Genomic DNA, 19,835 nt, shown 5'->3' on the forward strand with positions numbered 1-19,835 from the left:
CACATTCTGCTTTAACCACTCTTTCTATGATCTACTGAAACATTATTTTTTAATGCTGAATGCTTAACTTGTTTTTTCTTTGTTTTCCCCTTTCTCTTTACATCCTGAAGTTCCAACTAACCTTTCAATGCTTTTTTTCCTTACCTCTTTTATTTGCTCCATTTATGCATTAAGTGGTTGCTTAGATTTAAGGTAAGAGATTCCAGGGCTGGATTTCCATTCTTTGTTCTTATGTAGAACATTACATATGGGGAGTGAAGAGATATTTGGCAGTTGGCCTTTTAAAACCAAATAATTCCTGTTTTATTTTTTATTTTTGTCATGCAACTTTGTGGTGTCTTCATGTTTCATGAGGGCAGTTATTTTTGTATGTTCATTGCCTTATCTTGTGTGCCTAGACTAGTGCCTGACTCTTCATTAGGTGCTTAGTAAATATTTATTCAATAAATGGTTAATATATTCTGTGAAACTGAAATGTAAGTTACCCTATCATAAAATGTTATGGAATAAAATTAGCTGGATTATGTAAATGTAGAAATTTTGTTAAGAGTTGGAGAGCCAACTAATGTGCTTTGTTTAACCCTCCCCCTGTGTAATAGCCTTTTTATTCTATAAATGGTGTGCTGTATTATATACCTTGTGGCCACTATATCATTATCTCTTGACTCTTAATGTAAAGAAATTGAGAAGTAGAAAATATTCAGTGTTACAGGGTGTTTTTTTAAGTTGCAGTATCGTGTATTTTGCAAAAAACAAAATTAGTCTTTTTCCTTAAATTGCTATGTAAAAGATATGCTTCAATATAAAATCACTTTGAGTTTTCAAGCTGAGGATTAATTATATGCAAAACATCAAAAGTGCATGACAGTGTTTAACAAAATACAAGTTAAGAATTAGAGAAATATTTTCTTTGGTTATTTGTTTTAGTAATATTTTAATATTTTGGAGGATTAATGGTAAAAGACACTCTAGTTTATTCAAGAAACCTATCAAATAGTACGTTACTAAAATTATTTCACCAAATTGAGCTTGCACTTTTTTTTCTTTTTTTCCTTAGGTGAATTTTGTAATTTCTTTTCAAATACGTATTCTTTCTAATACCTAGTTGTTTGCCATGTCTTTATGTAGAAAGTGATAGCAAGAAGACAAGATCACTGAGATCTGAATTATTAACTAGCTACTAACCATGTGGCCATAGAAATGTCAATAGATTGTGGTAGGGAGATGTGACTAGAGGAGCCCAGGCAAATGCACTTCTTGTGCTATTGGTCAGTGCTGGCTCCATGCTCTCGGTCTTGGTGAATGAGGCTTGTGGAATTGTGAGGAGATTTCCTTTGCATAAAACAGGTAGAACCAGACCCAAAATAGAGTGTGGCTACCTTGGCTCTTTCTCTCTAAGGTCTGCATTCAAATTTTGGCTATCGATATGTTAATCTCCAAAATAAATGAAATACAGAGATTAACTGAAGGAAAAACACAGAAATGGACAATATGGATCAATTCTTTTCCTTTAAAGCTTAGACCAGCTTGCCTAAGCTACTCTCCCATGCTCATCTCCTCCAAACCTACTATGATTTCTTCTTTACCTTTCTGGATTCGGGATCTTCATGTGGAAGATAGGGCAAAATGAGTGGGAAATGAGAGACTCCTTGAAAGAAAGATCTAATATGGAAACATCACACTTGGGTTAGATTCCTTAACATTTTGCACCAGATAGCTCCTCTCCAGTACAGTGTGGGTGTTTCTCCTATACCTGAGGAATTGACAGGGTGAGAAGAGTCCCCTCCCTGAGTTTACTCTAGGAGCTAGAGTGCACCAATACTGTCTTTTCTTTCTTCCTATTCCTCTTGGAATATGTCTGTCTTCTGTATAAACTTGTGGCACATTAACAATTACCAAAACAAAGTAGAGTGAAAAATAAATTCAGCATATAGCAAATCATTTCTCTTTTTATGGAGGAAAAAAAGATTAGTGGTTTTGGAAGGGTGATTAATGAAATAATAGAACATATTAAGGTAGAAAATAGAATTAAAGGAAAAAAGGTTAAAGTTATAAGGGACTGCAAATAACTAACTAGTCCCATAGTTTTCTTGGTGGTCTGTGGATTTTATCAGGTGCCAGGTCTCCTGATGTTTGGTAGGGTTGTCTGCTGTTTTGATTTCTCCTCAGCTCTTCTTCAGTCTGTTTTGCTCTCATTGCTGTCAGATTTGATGCCTTTGGGACAGACTCTAAACAAAGTTTGTACTTTGGGATCAGACATGGGCATTGATTCAAAAGAGACTTCCATGCTTAAAATTTGAATTTTTAACTTTTTATACCTCATATTCTGTTGTTGTTGTTTTTTTAAATTTATTTTTATTGTTGAGGTTATTACAGATATCCCACATTTTTCCCACCTACATCCAGCTCCTGCCCTACCACAGTATGGTGTGTGTGTGTGTGTGTGTGTGTGTGTGTGTGTGTGTGTGTATATATAAGTTCTTTGGTTAATCTCTCCCTGCCTCCACCCTGAGATCTGTTGGTCTGTTCTATGCTTCCATGTCTCTGGACCTATTTGTTGGTTAGTTTATTTTGTTTATTACATTCCACGTATAAATGAGATCATGTGAAACTTGTCTTTCTCTGACTGGCTTATTTCACTTAGCATAAAAATCTCCAGGTCCATCCATGATGACTCAAAGGGTGGGAGATCCTTTTTTACAGCTGCATAGCATTCCACGGTGTAAATGTACCACAGCTGTTTTATCCCCTCGCCTGTTGATGGGTGCTTGGGTTGTTTCCAGATCTTAGCTATTGTAAATAACATTGCTATGAACAGGGGGGTGCATATATTCTTTCTGATTGATTGGTGTTTCTGGATTCTTTGGGTATATTCCTAGAAGTGGGATTGCTGGGTCAAAGGGGAGTTCCATATTTAATTTTTTAAGGAAACACCATACTGTTTTCCATAATGGCTACACCAGTCTGCATTCCCACCAGCAGTGTACTAGGGTTCCTTTTCACCATATCCTCACCAGCACTTGTTGTTTGTTGAAATATTGATGGTAGCCATTCTGGCAGGTGTGAGGTGTTATCTCCTTGTCATTTTAGTTTGTGTGATTAGTAATGTTGAGCATTTTTTCATGTCTCTTGGCCATCTGTATGTCCTCTTTGGAGAAGTGTCTATTCAAGACGTTTGCCCATTTTAAATTGGATTGTTTGTCTTTCTTTTGTTGAGTTGTATGTGTTCTTTACATATTTTGGAAATGAACCCCTTATTGGATTATCATTGGCAAATGTTTTCCTATACAGTGGATTTCTTTTTCATTTTGTGGATGGTTTCTTTTGCTATGCAGAAACTTTATTTTGATGTAATCCCATTTGCTTATTTTTTCCTTTGTTTCTTTTGCCCTAGGACATGTATCAGCGAAAATTCTGCTACATGAAATGTCTGAGGTTTTACTGCCTATGTTTTCTTCTAGGATTTTTATAGTTTTGTGACTTACATTTAAGTCTTTAATCCATTTTGAGTTTATTCATGCGTATGGTGTAAGTTGGTGGTCTAATTTCATTATTTTGCATGTACCTGTCCAATTTTCCCAAAATCATTTATTGAGAGACTGTTTTTATTCCATTGTATGCTCTTGCCTCCTTTATCAAATTCTGGGATCTCTCTTCTGTTTCATTGTTCTCTATGCCTGTTCTTGTGCCAGTACCAGGCTGGTTTGATTACAGTGGCTTTGTAATATAGTTGATAGCTGGTATTGTAATCCCTCCAACTGTGGTGTTCTTCCTCAAGATTACTGCGGCTATCAGGGTCTTTGATAGTGTTTAAAGGTTCTTTTCATCTGTAATTTGGGTTAATTGTTTTTTCTTCAGTCGACTGAGGAACACAAGTTGTAGAGTTTAATTTATAAACCCTTTGAACACAAAATAGTGAAAAACTCTTTTTGCTTAATGTAAAGGTAGTACAGGATCAGTGAAGTATAAATTATAGATTTTTTCCAACATTCCATAGGGACTCTGATTTCTTAAGTGATTTAAGTTACTCATCCAAACCTCATAATCCTAACAAATACAACAAACATGATGATTCTGCGGATCATAAAATGTACCAAGTTTTATTCATAGAAATTTCCACCAGATTTTAATTTATATATTGTTTATCTTATATTTTGGGGGGTGGAGTAAAAGACCTAAAGAAGATACTGCAATTTAAATGAAAACACCTTACATACCAAAAACGTAAATCAATGTTGGAAAGCTGATTTCATGTATTTTAACTATTCCATGTATAGAATAAAATTTTCTTTTACTCTTTTTCTATCCCTGCTCCTTTTCCTTCCTTTATAGCAAATTGCTGTAGTTTAGTATTTGGTTCACCTACTTCTCCTTCATCACTTAAAGTAACTTAGGGGTCTTGTGTTGTTTAAGGTTGAGCTTAAAGGACTTTGGTTACTACTTTAAAAAAATCTTGTCATAAATTAAAATTTATAGTTTTAAAGCTATTAGTTATTTGTCATGTTACTTCTAAAATTTTCCCCAAATGTGGATTGATTTAAAAAACAAACAAACTTCTGGCATTTTCATTTTAAGATATGATTAGTATACCCTCTGCTTATTGATGATGGGGAGAACAAGGATAAGTTAATCTTTATTTTATTCTTACTTGGTAACCAGTTTGTCTTATATTTATTGTATAAAAGCAACAACAAAAGGATTACTGATAAATGCCTCACTTCAAAAATACTGACATTTCAAAGGTATCATTTGTCATTAAAGATTGTTTTATCATCACACACAACTTGTTCACTGGGCTATTCATTTGAAGAGTTTGCTTCTTGTTATTTCTTGCCTATTCACATGACAAGTAGTGTTTTAGGATTTAAAAAAATTCCATGTAGTTTTGATAGCCTCAGTACTCTGTATATAATTATGATTTATTTTCTTAAAATTTATTTTTGAAATTACATACTTAAATGTAGTATTCTGATTCCAGTGGTGTAATGTCTTGAAGTTTCATTTTACACATATAATTTGAATACTATAGACATTCTTATGAGAAAAGTTAAGATCCTTTTTTGAAGTGTGTAGCAATCCAAATTATCAGGGGCTTAAGATAGGGTCAGGCATGAGCCTATATGGTGAACATTACACTATTGAAAATCTCAAACAATTTGAGATTGCATTTGAATTACATTTGAGAATGACTTTTCTTAGCATTTTAAAACATCCAGATTTCCAGGGCTGGCTGTGTAGGTGCTGACACACTCCTGTTGTGTTATCTATTGTTCCCATCTTACCCAGTTTTTCTACACTTGCATTTTCAGTTGGGGATAGGATAGTGAGGAGTCAGGCCCAGCTCTGGTTCAGGACTACGTTGCTCACATCTTTGCCGTGACTGAATTAATCTTCACTTGGGTCCTGAGCGGGTCTCATTCCCACCGGAATGAGGACATTGCCTGTGGTCCCTGTACTGCTCACAGTCGAAGGGGATATCTCAACCCTAACTTTCTACTTCAGATGTTTAGGAACGTGCCTTAACTCTGGCAGTGTGTAGGTAGGTGATTCCTTCATAAGAGAATTGGAAGAAATCTAAATTGTAAGGCTGATCCACTATTAAAAAAAACTAAAATTTTATCTGTATATCATGCAATTGAACGTTATTTTGCATTCTCTAGTTACTGGGTCAAAACTATAGTTGTATATTTTATTTGAGAAGTGTATTTTATTTTGTATGATATACTTACTATCTAAAAAACAAGGAATTGTTTAAGGTTGTCATTGTTTCTGATTGACTTTATTCTTTATTAAAACTGAAGTTTTTATAGTTATCCTATTTAATTTCAATTGAGTGTAGTATCAAATGGTCCAACCAGTGATCTGTTGGTGTGATGGCCTAATGGCAAATAAAGTCTTTGCATACAAGTTTACAATCATTTGAAAATTTCACACTAGGAAGAGTCCTTTGAGTACAACTGTAGAATAATAATGGAGTAGAAATTGCAGTTGAAATGCATGGCCTCTAATTTTTTCCCCTGTTTAAACCTTCCCCTTCTTTGTTAAATAGCATAGCATTATTTCCAGAAATGCTACTTGTTTCACTGCAAACAAATTGAATTTTTCTCAAAACTTTCTAGGTGAGTACCCAGAATATGAAGATGGGTGGGCTGCCACGTACAACACCTCCAACACAGAAACCTCCCAGCCCCCCTATGTCAGGGAAAGGGACACTTGGGTGAGTATGTAACTAAGTAATAACAAAACTATTTCATGTAGTGTTGTGGAAAACTAAACACTACATATATTTAATTTGAAAAGAGAACATTTTCCTTCCTAGCACTATCTTTTTGTGAATAGTTTTCCCTTTTTTGCGGAAACATTTTAATACTTTAAAAAGATTTTCGTTAGAATTTATTTTTCTAATGAATTTTACATTTTTTAAAAAAAAATATTTTATTGATTTTTCACAGAGAGGAAGAGAGAGGGATAGAGAGTTAGAAACATCGATGATAGAGAAACATCGATCAGCTGCCTCTTGCACACCCCCTACTGGGGATGTGCCCACAACCAAGGTACATGCCCTTGACTGGAATCGAACCTGGGACCTTTCAGTCTGCAGGCCGACGCTCTATCCACTGAGCCAAACCGGTTTCGGCGAATTTTACATTTAAGATTAAATCCTAACTAAAGTTGCTGGGTTATTATAAATTGCACTCTAATTCTTATTTTCATAAAAGCTTTAGTCTTGTATTATAGTTGACTATCCTTATTTAGACTACTCCTCTGAAGAGCACTATGTAGATTATAAAATTCTGTATTCTCAATTTATGAGAATATTGAGCTTTAATTTGGTCTTACAGAAGTGGGCTCTGGATTTGACTTTTGGCAGAAATGGTCAGTTAATAGAAAAGCTTGACTCTTTTCTTCTGTAGCATCATAATATAAAAACTTGGTTTATCGTGGAGGTTTGTGATCAGGTAGGCATAATACACCGGAATGACCAAAATGTGATCCAGCCTTGCTCCTGCTCTGTGGTCTTATATCGTCAGCCTCTTAGTAAATTCAGTTTTTTCATCTGTAAAAGGGGGTAATATTTGTCATCTATCAATTTTTCAGAGTCACTACCATGAATTGGATTTATAAAAAAATGTATAAAACAAAAACAAATTGCTTTGACAACCATTGTCTTTATGATATATGCTTTAACATTTTTAATTGACAATCTTGTTTTGGGCCCCCTCACCAAAAAAAAAAAAAAAAATCAAATGAAAACCAAAAATGCACAGAAAATCATAATCAAGCAATGTGAATCAGAAGACAAAGATGAATTGGGATATAAAGAAGTATAATGTTGGAAATTATAGTTAGTACAGTGGGAAACAAAAGAATAAAAATGAATTTCAGCCAGGAATAGGATTTTATTTTTAGGTAAACAAAAAAAATTTCTGCTTACATTAGAGAGGAACAAATGTAGTAGATCAAATAAGATTTACACTTCAGGCTAGAATGTAGAGGACATGATAGAGTATAATTTTGCAGAGGTAAGAGTAGAGAGTCAAATCAAGAGGAAGTACTTTATTTTCCTATGGAACATCTACAGTTCTATCATGTATAATACCTAATGGATTTTGATAGGTTTTAAATCAAGATTATTAGCAATGTAACCCACTGTAGTCACTAGTAAAATAAAATTTTCTGTTGCTCTCAAATTTTGACGATTTACGCATATACCAATACTTGTTTTGCTTGTGTGTTAGCAAGGGTTCTGCAGGATCCTCAGTCTCTGGGCACCATAAACTGGTTGATGGTCATAGCTTGGCCATTTTGCAGTCTTTGCCTAGCCACCACATGTTGTTCCTCTGTCCCTTGTTTTTTTACCTTGTTTTTGGCATTGCCTTCACTGTATAGTTCTCAATCAGCAAAGTTTTTGTGTGTTTTTTCTTGTTTGAAACAACATTTTGGTTGTCTGGGAAAAATTGTCTGGAAATCAGATGTTTGGAAATTAATCAGTTTTCTATTACGGTTTTTTATATTTATACACAGTTTCAGAGATGCCTAAACTTTTTAGTATTTTTAGTGCAAAATCCTGACATTGACATTCCTTCCCCTCCTCTTTAACCCAATATCTCATCTAGTGCCCCTTATTTGTTTTTGGTTATAAATGTACATATGTACTATTTACGCAAAGAGATTTTGAGGGTAGTGGAGTGGCTGGGGTCTTGCAAAGTGATTTCATCCAAAATCAGTGAACCATGATGTGAGTGACCCAGGAGAGCAGAACTTAAAGGAAACTTGGGAGCTTTGGAGGCGAGAATTGAGGAATTCATAAGTTAAGTGAGCAACATCATTTCAGGAAAAGAAAGTTTTTAATTTTCACATCTTGAGATCCCACTTTTTATTCTTTTAAAAAATATATTTTTTATTGATTTCAGAGAGGAAGGGGGAGGGAGAGAGAGTTCGATCAATGATGAGAGAGAATCGTTGATCGGCTGCCTCCTGCATGCCTCACTGGGGATTGAGCCCACAACCCGGGCATGTGCCCTTACTGGGAATTGAACCGTGACCTCCTGGTTCATAGGTCGACGCTCAACCACTGAGCCACGCCGGCCAGGTCCAATTTTTTTCTTTTAAAGACCAGAATCTCATCTATAAAATGTTAGTTGAGAATTTATCATTGTCTTAAAAAATTTGGAAACCATAGTCTGTATGCATGAAACTGATACAAAATGATATTGAATGTAAACTGTGATTGAAAAATAAAAAGTTAAAAATATATCTAAATGTTAACACACAAACCAAAAAATAATTTGGAAACCTACTTCCTTTTTTACTCTTTTCATTCTCTTCCTTTAAAAGGAAATTACGGACACATATGTAATACCTTAATAAAGGAAAAAAAAGGGTAATATGTTAATAAAATCCAGTTTGTTTTGTACTTTATAGTTCAGAGTAAATAAGGTAGAAAGATTTAGGCCTTTTTCTGCCTCCCCCCTTCCTTTTAAATGTTGAACTCTGAGGGAGGGTCAAAAGTAGAGAGATCAAGGTGAACGTTAGAGGAGGAAGTGAGGTGAGAATGGAAGGAGAAGAAATTAAATGGTTTGTTTTAGTGTGTGGATATAGTGTAATTTCTGTGTAGTCACTGTGTAGAAAAGGAAACATAGGGTTATAGTTGCTACTGATCTTCAGTGTGGGGTTGTGGAGCCTGTCTGAGTATCTTTGGTTAGGAGAGAGGGGTGAGGAAGATAATTGGTGCATTCATGCAATGCAGTTGGGAGACTTGGACATGGTACTAAAATCCAAGAAGAGTCTGAAACATTGGCTTATCTGGTGGGAGAATCTTTGTGCTCACTGAGGATGAATGAACAAAATTGCATTAGCACAGGGAAATGAGGTTGGAGACTAAAAAGTAACAATACTCATCACAACCCTAATGATGGAGAAATTATACTTAAGGAAAGACTGAAATTGGTACCTGGGTTATGTAAAAAACACATTTTTCTCTCTCTCAGTACAAATTGTATTTCACTACTGGCAACTCTTTGAATTTATTGTGCCGGAACTTGCTGATCACACAATACATCCGCTCTTCTTTTTGTAGGCGGCACTCCCCCTATCGCACACTGGAGCCAGTGCGTCCTCCAGTGGTACCCAATGATTACGTACCTAGCCCAACCCGTAACATGGCTCCCTCGCAGCAGAGCCCTGTGAGGACAGCTTCTGTGAATCAGAGAAATCGAACTTACAGGTATCTTCTCTCCCTCAGTGCACAATGGGATGATCACAGTACCATTGTTTGTTCAGATAGCTTCCGTTAAACCTCTCTCATTTTCCAAGCACTAAGTTCTTTTCCTCACTCTGCTCTCCCAAACCTCATCTAATTCCACCTCTCTCTCCTCATGTTCTGATGCAACTTTGAGCAGTCAGGAAATTGGGGAGGGGGGAGAGGGGAGACATGTTAAAATACAAACTTCTCTGCAAAATTAATAGTTATAATTGACCTTAAAAAATTATGGACCAGATATGGGAATTTTCAAGTTATTTTTTGGTGGAACTTTACAGATGAAAAACTACATGCAGTAAAACATTAATATGGGATAGTATATCAAGATACTATTACAAATAAAATTAATCAAATAGTCTGTTCAGAAGTTTCTTCAGACAGGCAGTAAACTGTAGTAAAAGAAAGACTTTTTTAATGTTTTGAGCCCCTTCATTTATCATTTATTTTTATAAAATTTTTTTTCTTTAATATATGCTTACTAAAAGGTGGTCAAAACAAGTTTCTTGAACTCTGCTTTTTCTTCTACTAATGAAGAAATTCATATTTGAGGTAGAAGGCTTGAATTATTTTTGTTGTTACTATATTCATCAGAAAATGTTGGGAAATGCTGCAGATCCCTCACTACACATAAACACTCATGCCTCGGTGGCTCCTGTTTCTTTAGCAGCAGTGGGAGCAGTGGAGGAAGCCACCCCAGTAGTCGGAGCAGCAGCCGGGAGAACAGTGGAAGTGGGAGTGTAGGCGTTCCCATTGCTGTTCCTACTCCCTCTCCTCCCAGTGTCTTTCCAGGTAAAGCGTGAATGGTGCTTCAGCTTCATTTGTCCTTTCTGAATTTGAATTCAATTTCTGACTTAATTACAGTGGGCTTTCTTCATAATCGGGATTTATATTTCCTTTAGGACTCCATAAATGTTGGGAAATCTTTATTATGCATTTGTTATTTTTAACCAAGTAATTTGCCAGTTTATGCTCACACACTTCTCTGTACTTCAGTTTTACGTCGTTGGTGCCGTAAGCTCCGTGGGTGCTTTGAGGTTTCAGGTTCCACCTATGTTATATGTTCAATTCCAGCTGTGTGATGGCAGTGCATACCTTGGGACTCAGTGTGAAAAATCATATTTATAACAAAGGGTTGGACAAATATCAGAGTAATTTTGACAGTTAAATTTAGTGGAGTGTTGGAACTTAATAGTCTCTGAAATGCTACACTCTTTTCTCTGAGACAGAAAAATGTGCTTATTTAATCTGAGGACACCAAAGTTAACATTTAGTTTTAGAAGCATGACACAAAAGACTTAGGGGTAGAATATCACATAATTTAATTTACTAATTTAACTTACTTATCTTAATAACAAATAGATACTACCTTTTAAAAAGTCATGGAAAAGAGACATTTGTGTTTTTCTGAATGGTTTTTTACCTGATCAGATATTTATGTCTGGAACATATGTTTGTTTTCTGATTTGGGTAATTCAGACTGGAATGCTGTTGTTTCTTAGTATTTAGTGTTGTATATCACTTACCGAATATTATGTTAAAGATTACAATAGGAAGGGAACATTTTTCTTGCAGAATAGTGGCTTTCAGGTAAAAAGGAATGCTTGTTTCTTAATTAAAAAAACCTGTACATTACCCTGGCGTCTTGAATTATTTGCTGCACAACTAATAATCCTTTAACATAAGCTTTATTCTTTTGCTTTTTAACGCCCTCTTCTATTTGATTAGCGTCGAGCACTGAATATCTAACACTAAGTTCTCTTATGCCTTTGCTCATCCTGCCTAATGGGATTGCCTCATTAATGCTGCCTCTTACTCCTCTTTCCCCTCAGCCCCTGCTGGCTCTGCTGGTACTCCTCCCCTTCCTGCTACTTCCGCATCTGCCCCTGCCCCTAGTGTTCCTGCTCCTGTCCCTTCCTCCACTGCCCCAGACGCAGCTTCTGGGGGTGCCCAGGCCCTTGCTGATGGCTTCGCTTCTCCAACTCCCCCTGTTGTTTCTTCTACTCCCCCTACAGGTGAGTATTGGCTTATTCCTTGGCAGGCAAAATCGGTCATCTGGCTCTCTTACTACCTGGAACTCTGGCTTTGTGATTTTTGTTTGTTTGTGTTTTGTATATTTAAGAATAATTTACTAACTAGAAAATGGCACATGACCAAAATAAAATATTCTAAGGAAATTAGGGTATAGTTTCTCATACATTTTTTCCAATAGAGCAGCACAAATATATATTTTTTATTGCTTGAATTTCATTTACTAGAGATTTATGAATTTATCATGGAGATGTCTTTTATAAACAGTTTTGGAAAGTTGTCATTTAGAAATACTGTGTTACAGGTTAGGTTATTAAAAAGAAAAATCTGTGACTAATTCTAAGGTATATTTTATAGGAGATACTTGATACAGCTGTAAGTCTCATAAGTCTTTTATAACAGAATCTGTTGCTTATTATAGCAGCATTGGAAACATAGACAATGCACTTTTAAAGAATTTCAGGTTTACTTAAGTGTTATTTAAGGTTGACTGGTATTTCGGTGTTTTAAAATTATAACCTAAAATCTGTTTTCTGATGGGGAAGGAGAAAAGGGCTCAATTGCTACAAAATATATTTGCAAAGATAATAGTGATGCTGGTTAGTAAATAAGTTCTTATCTATGATAAAAATGTATGTGTTTGTTTACATATCACCTTAGTTTGCCAATAACTTCATATAGTATATATTTGGCTCTGCTGCTATGAGCCGATGTTTAAATGTGTTAAAAGACACTTTTAGTTAAGATGGATTTTGGATGGTGTTCTATGAGATAGCTTCTGTAATAGCACTTTTAAAGAAAAGCTTCCTACAGTGTGCAGATGTAAACATGGGCTGTTCTCTCATCTACAAACAGCTCCGTTTGGCCAGACTGGCGAGTTAATGGTGGGAATTCTGTTGTGCCCCTGCATCGATAAGGGTAAATAATACATCCTGAAATCATTGCAGGCCCAGAAAGGACAAATTACCCCACCTGGGAGTCAACATTTTTATAATTTAACTAGGAGCCCGTTGCACGAAGTTTCGTGCAATAGACTTTCCTTCACCTGGCTGCCGGCACCAGTTTTCCGCCAGCACCAGTTTTCCTCTGGCCACCCGCCGATCAGAGCGCCTCCCGAAGGCTGAGGGCGGGACTCAGGAGGCGCTCCGATGCGGGGCGGTGGCCAGAGGAAAACTGGTGCTGGCAGTTCCGCCACCGGCATCTTCCTTCGGCCGCAGTGGGAGGAGGGGGGGGGGGGGAGGGGAGGGGACTCGCGAGTTCGCGAGTCCCTGCTCCTACCGCCAGCCAATCGGCCACCCTGAGTCCCGCCCCCCGCGCCTTCAGCCGGCCCAATCGTGAGCGTAGCGATGCAATTTGCATATTACCTTTTTATTATGTAGGATAACAGGTGCTGGTTCATAGTTTACACTGAATAAACATGTTGTATGAGTGCATAATTACAGGTACAGGTTTTTTAAAACAAAAAGCAAAGTAGTAAATGCCTCAATAACAATTTATATAGATTAAATCTTTTTTTGTACTGTGTCTTCAAATCCTAAGTACTTTTTTTTCTTTTTATTAAGGTATAGTTTATGTACAGTAAAATTTATCCTTTTTAATGTGTGTTTCTGCGAGTTTTGAATTGTATGCATTGATGTAACCACAACTACCGTCAGGATGTAGAAACAGTCTTAACACCCTCCGATTTCCTCCGTGCCCTGTGTAGTCAATCCTTCCCTTTCACTCCAAGCCCCTGACAACCAGGTGATCTGTTTTTTGGTTTTTTGGTTTGTCTCTAAAGTGTTGCCTTTGAAGAATGTCGTGTAAATGGAAGCATATGGTATATAGCCTTTTGGGGTCTGGCTTTTTGGCACATTGCATTTGATATTTATCCATGTTGTTGCATGTTTCATTATTCCTTTTTATTACTGAGGAGTGTTCTGTATGGATGCACACAATTTGTTTATCCCTTTCCCATTTGAGGGACAGTTGGATTATTTTCTGTTTGGGGTGATGATGACTAAAACTGCCAAAAACATTTACACGCAGACTTTTGTGTGAGCTTAGGTTTTCACTTCATTTTGCTGCTTTTGTGGATTGTGCTTTTGGTGTCATATTTACAAACTCTTTACCTTGCATATGGTCATAAAGATTTTGTCCTGTTTTCTTCTAGATAGAGGTCATTTTAGGTTTTACAGTTAGGATTATGGTAACTAACTGTAGTTTTGTTTTGGTTTTTCAACCCAAAGCAAAGTAAATGCCTTATTAATGGTATGCATGGTCTCTTTCATCTCTGAGTCACAGAGGACTTATCACATGTGAGATTTCAGACTGGATCTAACTATATAAAATTTATAATGGTGTTAATTATCAGATGTGTTTAACTTGATCCTCGGCTTGTTTTAGTTTGTTACATTTTAACTACTAAAATGCCAATAATGTATTTATATCTGGTGATTCCAATGACAGAATGTACCTTTTAAATAATAGTTTTTATTTTTTTATTTTTTATCATGATTACAGTGAGTTGACAGTGGATTATGTTTAAGCTTTCCTACTCAAGATTTTTATACAAGAGAATTGATTTTTAGGTTTCAATACTGTCATATGTAAAGAGATTAAGTGGCTTAGCAAATCTTTTTTTAAATTATTATTAATACGGTATTTATTTGTGTTCCCTTTGTCAAACCCTGAGCCAAACCCTTTTCCCCAGGCTGCCAGGGAGGTCTAGAAAAAGGAACATACAGGGCAGCCCAGACCTGGGAGAAAGAACTATGGGAGGTGCAGACAGCCCCCCCATAGCGAAGAGGGTGAGAAAGGCCCCTCAGGCAAAGAGCCCTGTGGCCCTGAGAGGGCAGAGCCCAGAGGCGCGGGAGAACTGTTGTTTCCGGGCAGAACCAAAGATGAGGCTCCCTGACCCAGCCCCAGCTCCAGCCCCACAGCCTGCCGCCTCCTGTGGCAGCCCCGGCCCCAGTGACCCTCGCTGCTCTGCCGGTGTCTCTTGAAATGGTGCTGGTTTAGGAGCTGCGGCTAGAATAAGTGAGGTCCGGGGCACGGGGCTGCCAAGCTGCTGAGGCTCTCACCTGTCCGTGTCTCCAGTGCGGCACCACTGCAGACAGTGGCCAGCTCAGCAGCTGAGAGGCCCTCCTGACAAGGAGGGGGTGGAGAACACTTGGCACAGGTGTACGTTTAAGGCAGGGGTCCTCAAACTACGGCCCGCGGGCCACAGGCGGCCCGCCGAGGACATTTATCCGGCCCGCCGGGTGTTTTTGCCGCCGCTGCCTGTCCTGCTTAGCAGCCGACTTAGCAGTGTGCATAGGAATTTGTTCATAGTTTTTTTTAAACTATAGTCCGGCCCTCCAGCGGTCTGAGGGACAGTGAACTGGCCCCCTGTTTAAAAAGTTTGAGCACCCCTGGTTTAAGGGGATGAGAGGTATGGCAGGCAGGAGAGCTGCTCCCAGTGCAGAGAGGACGCAAGTTAGAGCGGATCTTGAGTGCACTCATGATAGTCTTCATGAGTCCATGAGTCCAGGTTTGGTAAATTACGGAGTTCCTGAAGACCGATTTTTGTCATGTGAAACCGTTTTACAGTCACGGATAACATCAAAAATGTGCTTTTTCTTTCTTTTCTCCTTTCACTTTCCCTTTTTCCTTTCCTTTCCCCTCCTTTCTCTTCCCCTTGTCCTCTCTCCTGCCCTCCTCTTTACTTCCCCTATACTTCACTCCTCTCCCTTTCCTCCCTCCCCTTCCCTTCTCTCTCTTCTTTTTTTCTCCTAATTTTATTTTTAGAGAGAGTGGGGGCGGGGGAGAGTGAGAGAAACGTCGATTTGCTCTTCCACTTATTGATGCATTCCTTGGTGGCTTCTTATTTGTGCCCTGCCTGGAGATGAACCTGCAGCCTTGGTGTGTTGGAATGACACTGGAACCAACTGAGCTCTCCGGCGGGCCTCTCTGCCTCTCACCCGCTGGAGTGGTCGCTCTGGGCGCTCCAGTGCTTTGTCTGTCTGTCTGGACCAGGAGGCCCCAGCTGAATGGTTTTGAGTGGGAGTGAAGACAAAATTTAGGAACTGGTTTGCATGAGAAAATTGGATGGTTAGGAAAGACTGTCTTCATTTGGCATTAGTTATTGAAGTGCTCTCAGAGTTCAAAATATAATAAAATTGCTAAAAAATATGTACAGGTTCAGGGATGTTATTAAAAATAAGATATATTTTGATTTGCTTTTAGTTTTTTCTCATAATTGTAAATTTCTTAAACTGTAATGTTAAAACAGAATAATCTAGTTTTAGAGATGGTTGTCTTTGAATAAAGATGTGTTTGATTTAATTATGTCAGTTGACCTTTTGCTAGAAATATTTTGTTTCCCTTTAATTGCTTTGCTACCTTACAGTTGTTGTTGTTGTTATTATTATTATTATTTTGGAATAAGTCTGTGTGTCAAACATTGTTTGTTGTTTTCCAAATGGCATTATTATTTTATTGAGTTTTAATTTTCAGTATTTTTAGTGGATTTGGGGGGGGGGGTGGCCCAAGGAAATGAGCCATAAATTTTAGTTAATTATGATTTTGAAAACCTCTACAATTATTAATTTATTACAATTAAAATATTAATAATCTATTTACATGTAGCTTTTCCAAGCCTAATCATGAATCTACTCTCCTGTCTTTTCACTTTGGTATGTCAGCTGAGCACTAACTGTTACCTTCCATTGTTTGTCAGATACCTAATTCGCTTAACTGTTATTTTTCATAATATTATTAAGATTCAAGCATACCTGAAGTATGTCATTGCCTGAGATAATTTTCTTTTAATGGCATATTTACGTTCTTCCCTTTTCCAGGTCATCCTGTTCAGTTCTACAGCATGAACAGACCTGTCTCTCGCCATACTCCCCCAACAGTAGGGGGCTCGTTGCCCTATCGACGCCCTCCTTCCATCACCTCACAAACAAGCCTTCAGACTCAGATGAATGGAGGACCTTTCTATAGCCAGAATCCAGGTTAGATTTTCTTTTGCAAATTATAGAACATACCTGGTTAAAAATCTCCAGTCACAGAGAGAAAAAACCTTCAGTTACAAACGATTAGCATATGCTAGGTGGTTAGTACTAGTTTTTTTAATAAATGGAGGAATGAAGACAAGGTTACTAATACTGTATTTTCCATTTCTTTTTTTTTTTTTAACTCAATACATGGTTTCCATATAAAGTTGTAGAACTTAATTTTTTTGAACAGAATCATTTTGAATGTGCTAGTGATTATTTGCTTTTAAAAATAATAGTGTGGTAAACAATATTTTCTTCCTACTTAATCAGATATCCTTGCTCTCTGAATAGCAAATAATGAAAATTGAGTATACATGGACAAAGTTTATAAGTGGCAAAGTAAAAGGGACATTTTTGAAGCTGCTTTGTGAAAGAGAGTTGTATTGTCTTATTCAATTCTCCTCCCAAACCTATGGGAAAACGTACTTGGACAGATTGACTCAGATACAACAATCACCTTTCAGTTGCATGCATGCAGAAAACTTAATCTCACATGTATTTAATAGTATATATAATAATTTTTGCTTCTTCTCCAGAGAGGGTAAGAGCACATCTTAGACTTTATGACTGTTGTGGACATGGTATGTCAGCTTACTGTGTTTTTCTGGATTTTTGTCAAGAGGCCAGCCAGGTTCTAGCTGGTTTGGCTCAGTGGATAGTGTCGGCCTGCGGAGTGAAGGGTCTCGGGTTCGATTCTGGTCAAGGGCACATGCCCGGGTTGCGGGCTCGATCCCCCAAGTAGGGGGTGTGCAGGAGGCAGCTGATCAATGATTCTCTCTCATCATTGATGTTTCTATCTCTCTCTCCCTTCCTCTATGAAATCAATAAAAATATATTTTTTTAAAAAAGAGGCCAGTCAGTTCATTCCATGTTTGATAAGCCCTGAATTTAAAATTATAGCCTAAATTTTATGGAGTGGAAATCTGTCCCCTGTGGCTACTACCTTTTGGTGAAACCTTGTTGCATTTGGAGTCATGTAGAAGAAATATGCTCCCCCTTCATAAATGCAGTTTAAATAATACTTTTATACTTATCATTTGATTCTTATAATTATGTGATTATTTTCATCTGTATTTTTACAGGTGAGGAAACTAAGACTGAGGTGATGGTCAGGTTAGGATTTGAACTTAGGTTATCTGATTCCATGTTCTTTCTGTTTTAACTGTGCTACCTACCTTTAGATTAAAAAACAATCCTTCGCCTGGCCTGTGTTGCTCAGTGGTTGAGTGTCGACCTGTGAACCAGGAGGTCACGGTTCGATTCCCGATCAAGCCAGATGCCCGGGTTTTGGGCTCAATCCTCAGGGCGGGGCGGGGGGGGGGGCATGCAGGAAGCAGCCAATCAATGATACTCTCTCATCATTAATGTTTCTATCTCTCCCTCTCCCTTCCTCTCTAACATCAATAAAATAAAAACAACAAAACAAAAAATCCTTCTCTTACCCTCTCATTGTGTTCTCTTGTTGGGAGGAAGATGTCCACCTTGTAATGTAAAGTGCATCAGAGCCTGAGACCTTGCCATTCTTTTATACAGTTACTAGAGGCCTGATGCATGAAATTCGTTCAAGAGTAGGCCTTCCTTCCCCGGCTGCCAGCACCGGCTTCCCTCTGGCACCCGGGACCCAAGCTTCCCTCGCAGACCTGGCTTTTATTATTATAGACTAGAGGCCTGATGCATGAAATTTGTGCAAGGGGCTCGGCCCTTGCAGCTGCAGCAGCTTGCCTTGGCTGTTGCAGCCCCAGCTTCGTCTGGAAGGTCGTCTGGAAGGTCATCCGGAACGTCGTTAGGTGTCCAGTCTAATTAGCATATTAAGCTTTTATTATTATAGATATCCTGGGATAGTGCTCAGTAACTATTTGTTAAATGTAGAATGAGGGCCTTGTTCCTTTATTCGAATCCCTTTACTGGTTTGGGTCTCTCTTGTAGATTAAATGCCAAATTTATAGTCTAATTATAGTGTGCCCTGTAGTGTGATTACCAACTGCCTTCCTTGAAATATATTTATCTTACTGCTAGTTTTGATCACACTTAGTGATTTTGGCTGCACCATTCTTTTTAACTCATTTTGAGCTTAATTTTGACAAATCTGTCTGTCTTTTCATCCATTCTTTTTTATTTTTTATTATTTATTATTATTTTTTTTATTTTATTGATTTTTTACAGAGAGGAAGAGAGAGGGAATAGAGAGTCAGAAACATCGATGAGAGAGAAACATTGATCAGCTGCCTCTTGCACACCCCCTACTGGGGATGTGCCCGCAACCAAGGTACATGCCCTTGACCGGAATCGAACCTGGGACCCTTGAGTCCGCAGGCCAACGCTCTATCCACTGAGCCAAACCGGTTTTGGCTTTTCATCCATTCTTTTAAGTCACAGTGTCTCAAACCCATATTTGAATAGGAGCTATTTTGTATCTAAATGCATTTTTATTTTTAACTTGTAGTTTGTTAGGTGTGGGTTATTTCATAGTTCTGAAGGTAAGCTCTCTCCCTGGCCCTCTTAGAAGTCCAGACAACTATTGCTTAGGGCCCTTATTCCCTTCCTTATCTTTGGAAACAGTTTTGAAAGAGTGTCAGTCCAAAATGGGCTGGTTCTGTACTGGAGCCAAGATGCTTCCTCTTACAGCTTGGGAGCAACTGTGCGTAATGCACAGAACGTATACTATACACAAGGGCATTTCATGCTGTGCACATGGTAGGGGAAGTTACATGAAGGCTGTTTAAGCACATATTTATACATGTTTTAAATACTTATTTTAATACTTTTTTCTTTATAAGTCTGATTTTAACACACTTGAAAGTATACGTTAAAGCAGAAGAATACCTTACTCTGTGGAATGATGTTAATGAAAGTATTTTTTATGCTTATGAAAGTACAGTGAATTGAGATTATGAGCCTTCAGCATAATGTGTGAGACAATTTAGTTAGTTGGCTGTTTTTTTTTTCCCTGCCTCCTCTGTGTTAATTTCTGCCTTCTACTCCATGGTTTGGTAACTATTTACAGAGGGTAGTTAGAGCTT

At 37.7% G+C, this 19,835-nt stretch overlaps 1 protein-coding gene across 1 annotated transcript in view; it reads left to right on the plus strand.

Moving 5' to 3' along the window:
- ABI2 (abl interactor 2) overlaps positions 1 to 19,835 on the plus strand; it is a 70,679-nt gene that overhangs the window by 25,578 nt on the left and 25,266 nt on the right. Inside the window, 5 exon segments of the mRNA XM_079782238.1 lie at positions 6,120 to 6,217; positions 9,581 to 9,727; positions 10,428 to 10,552; positions 11,593 to 11,775; positions 16,612 to 16,770. Coding sequence (XP_079638364.1) covers positions 6,120 to 6,217; positions 9,581 to 9,727; positions 10,428 to 10,552; positions 11,593 to 11,775; positions 16,612 to 16,770 — 712 coding nt within the window.

This window comes from Cnephaeus nilssonii (assembly GCF_951640355.1).
Source record: "Cnephaeus nilssonii genome assembly, chromosome: 10".
NCBI lineage: Eukaryota > Metazoa > Chordata > Mammalia > Chiroptera > Vespertilionidae > Cnephaeus > Cnephaeus nilssonii.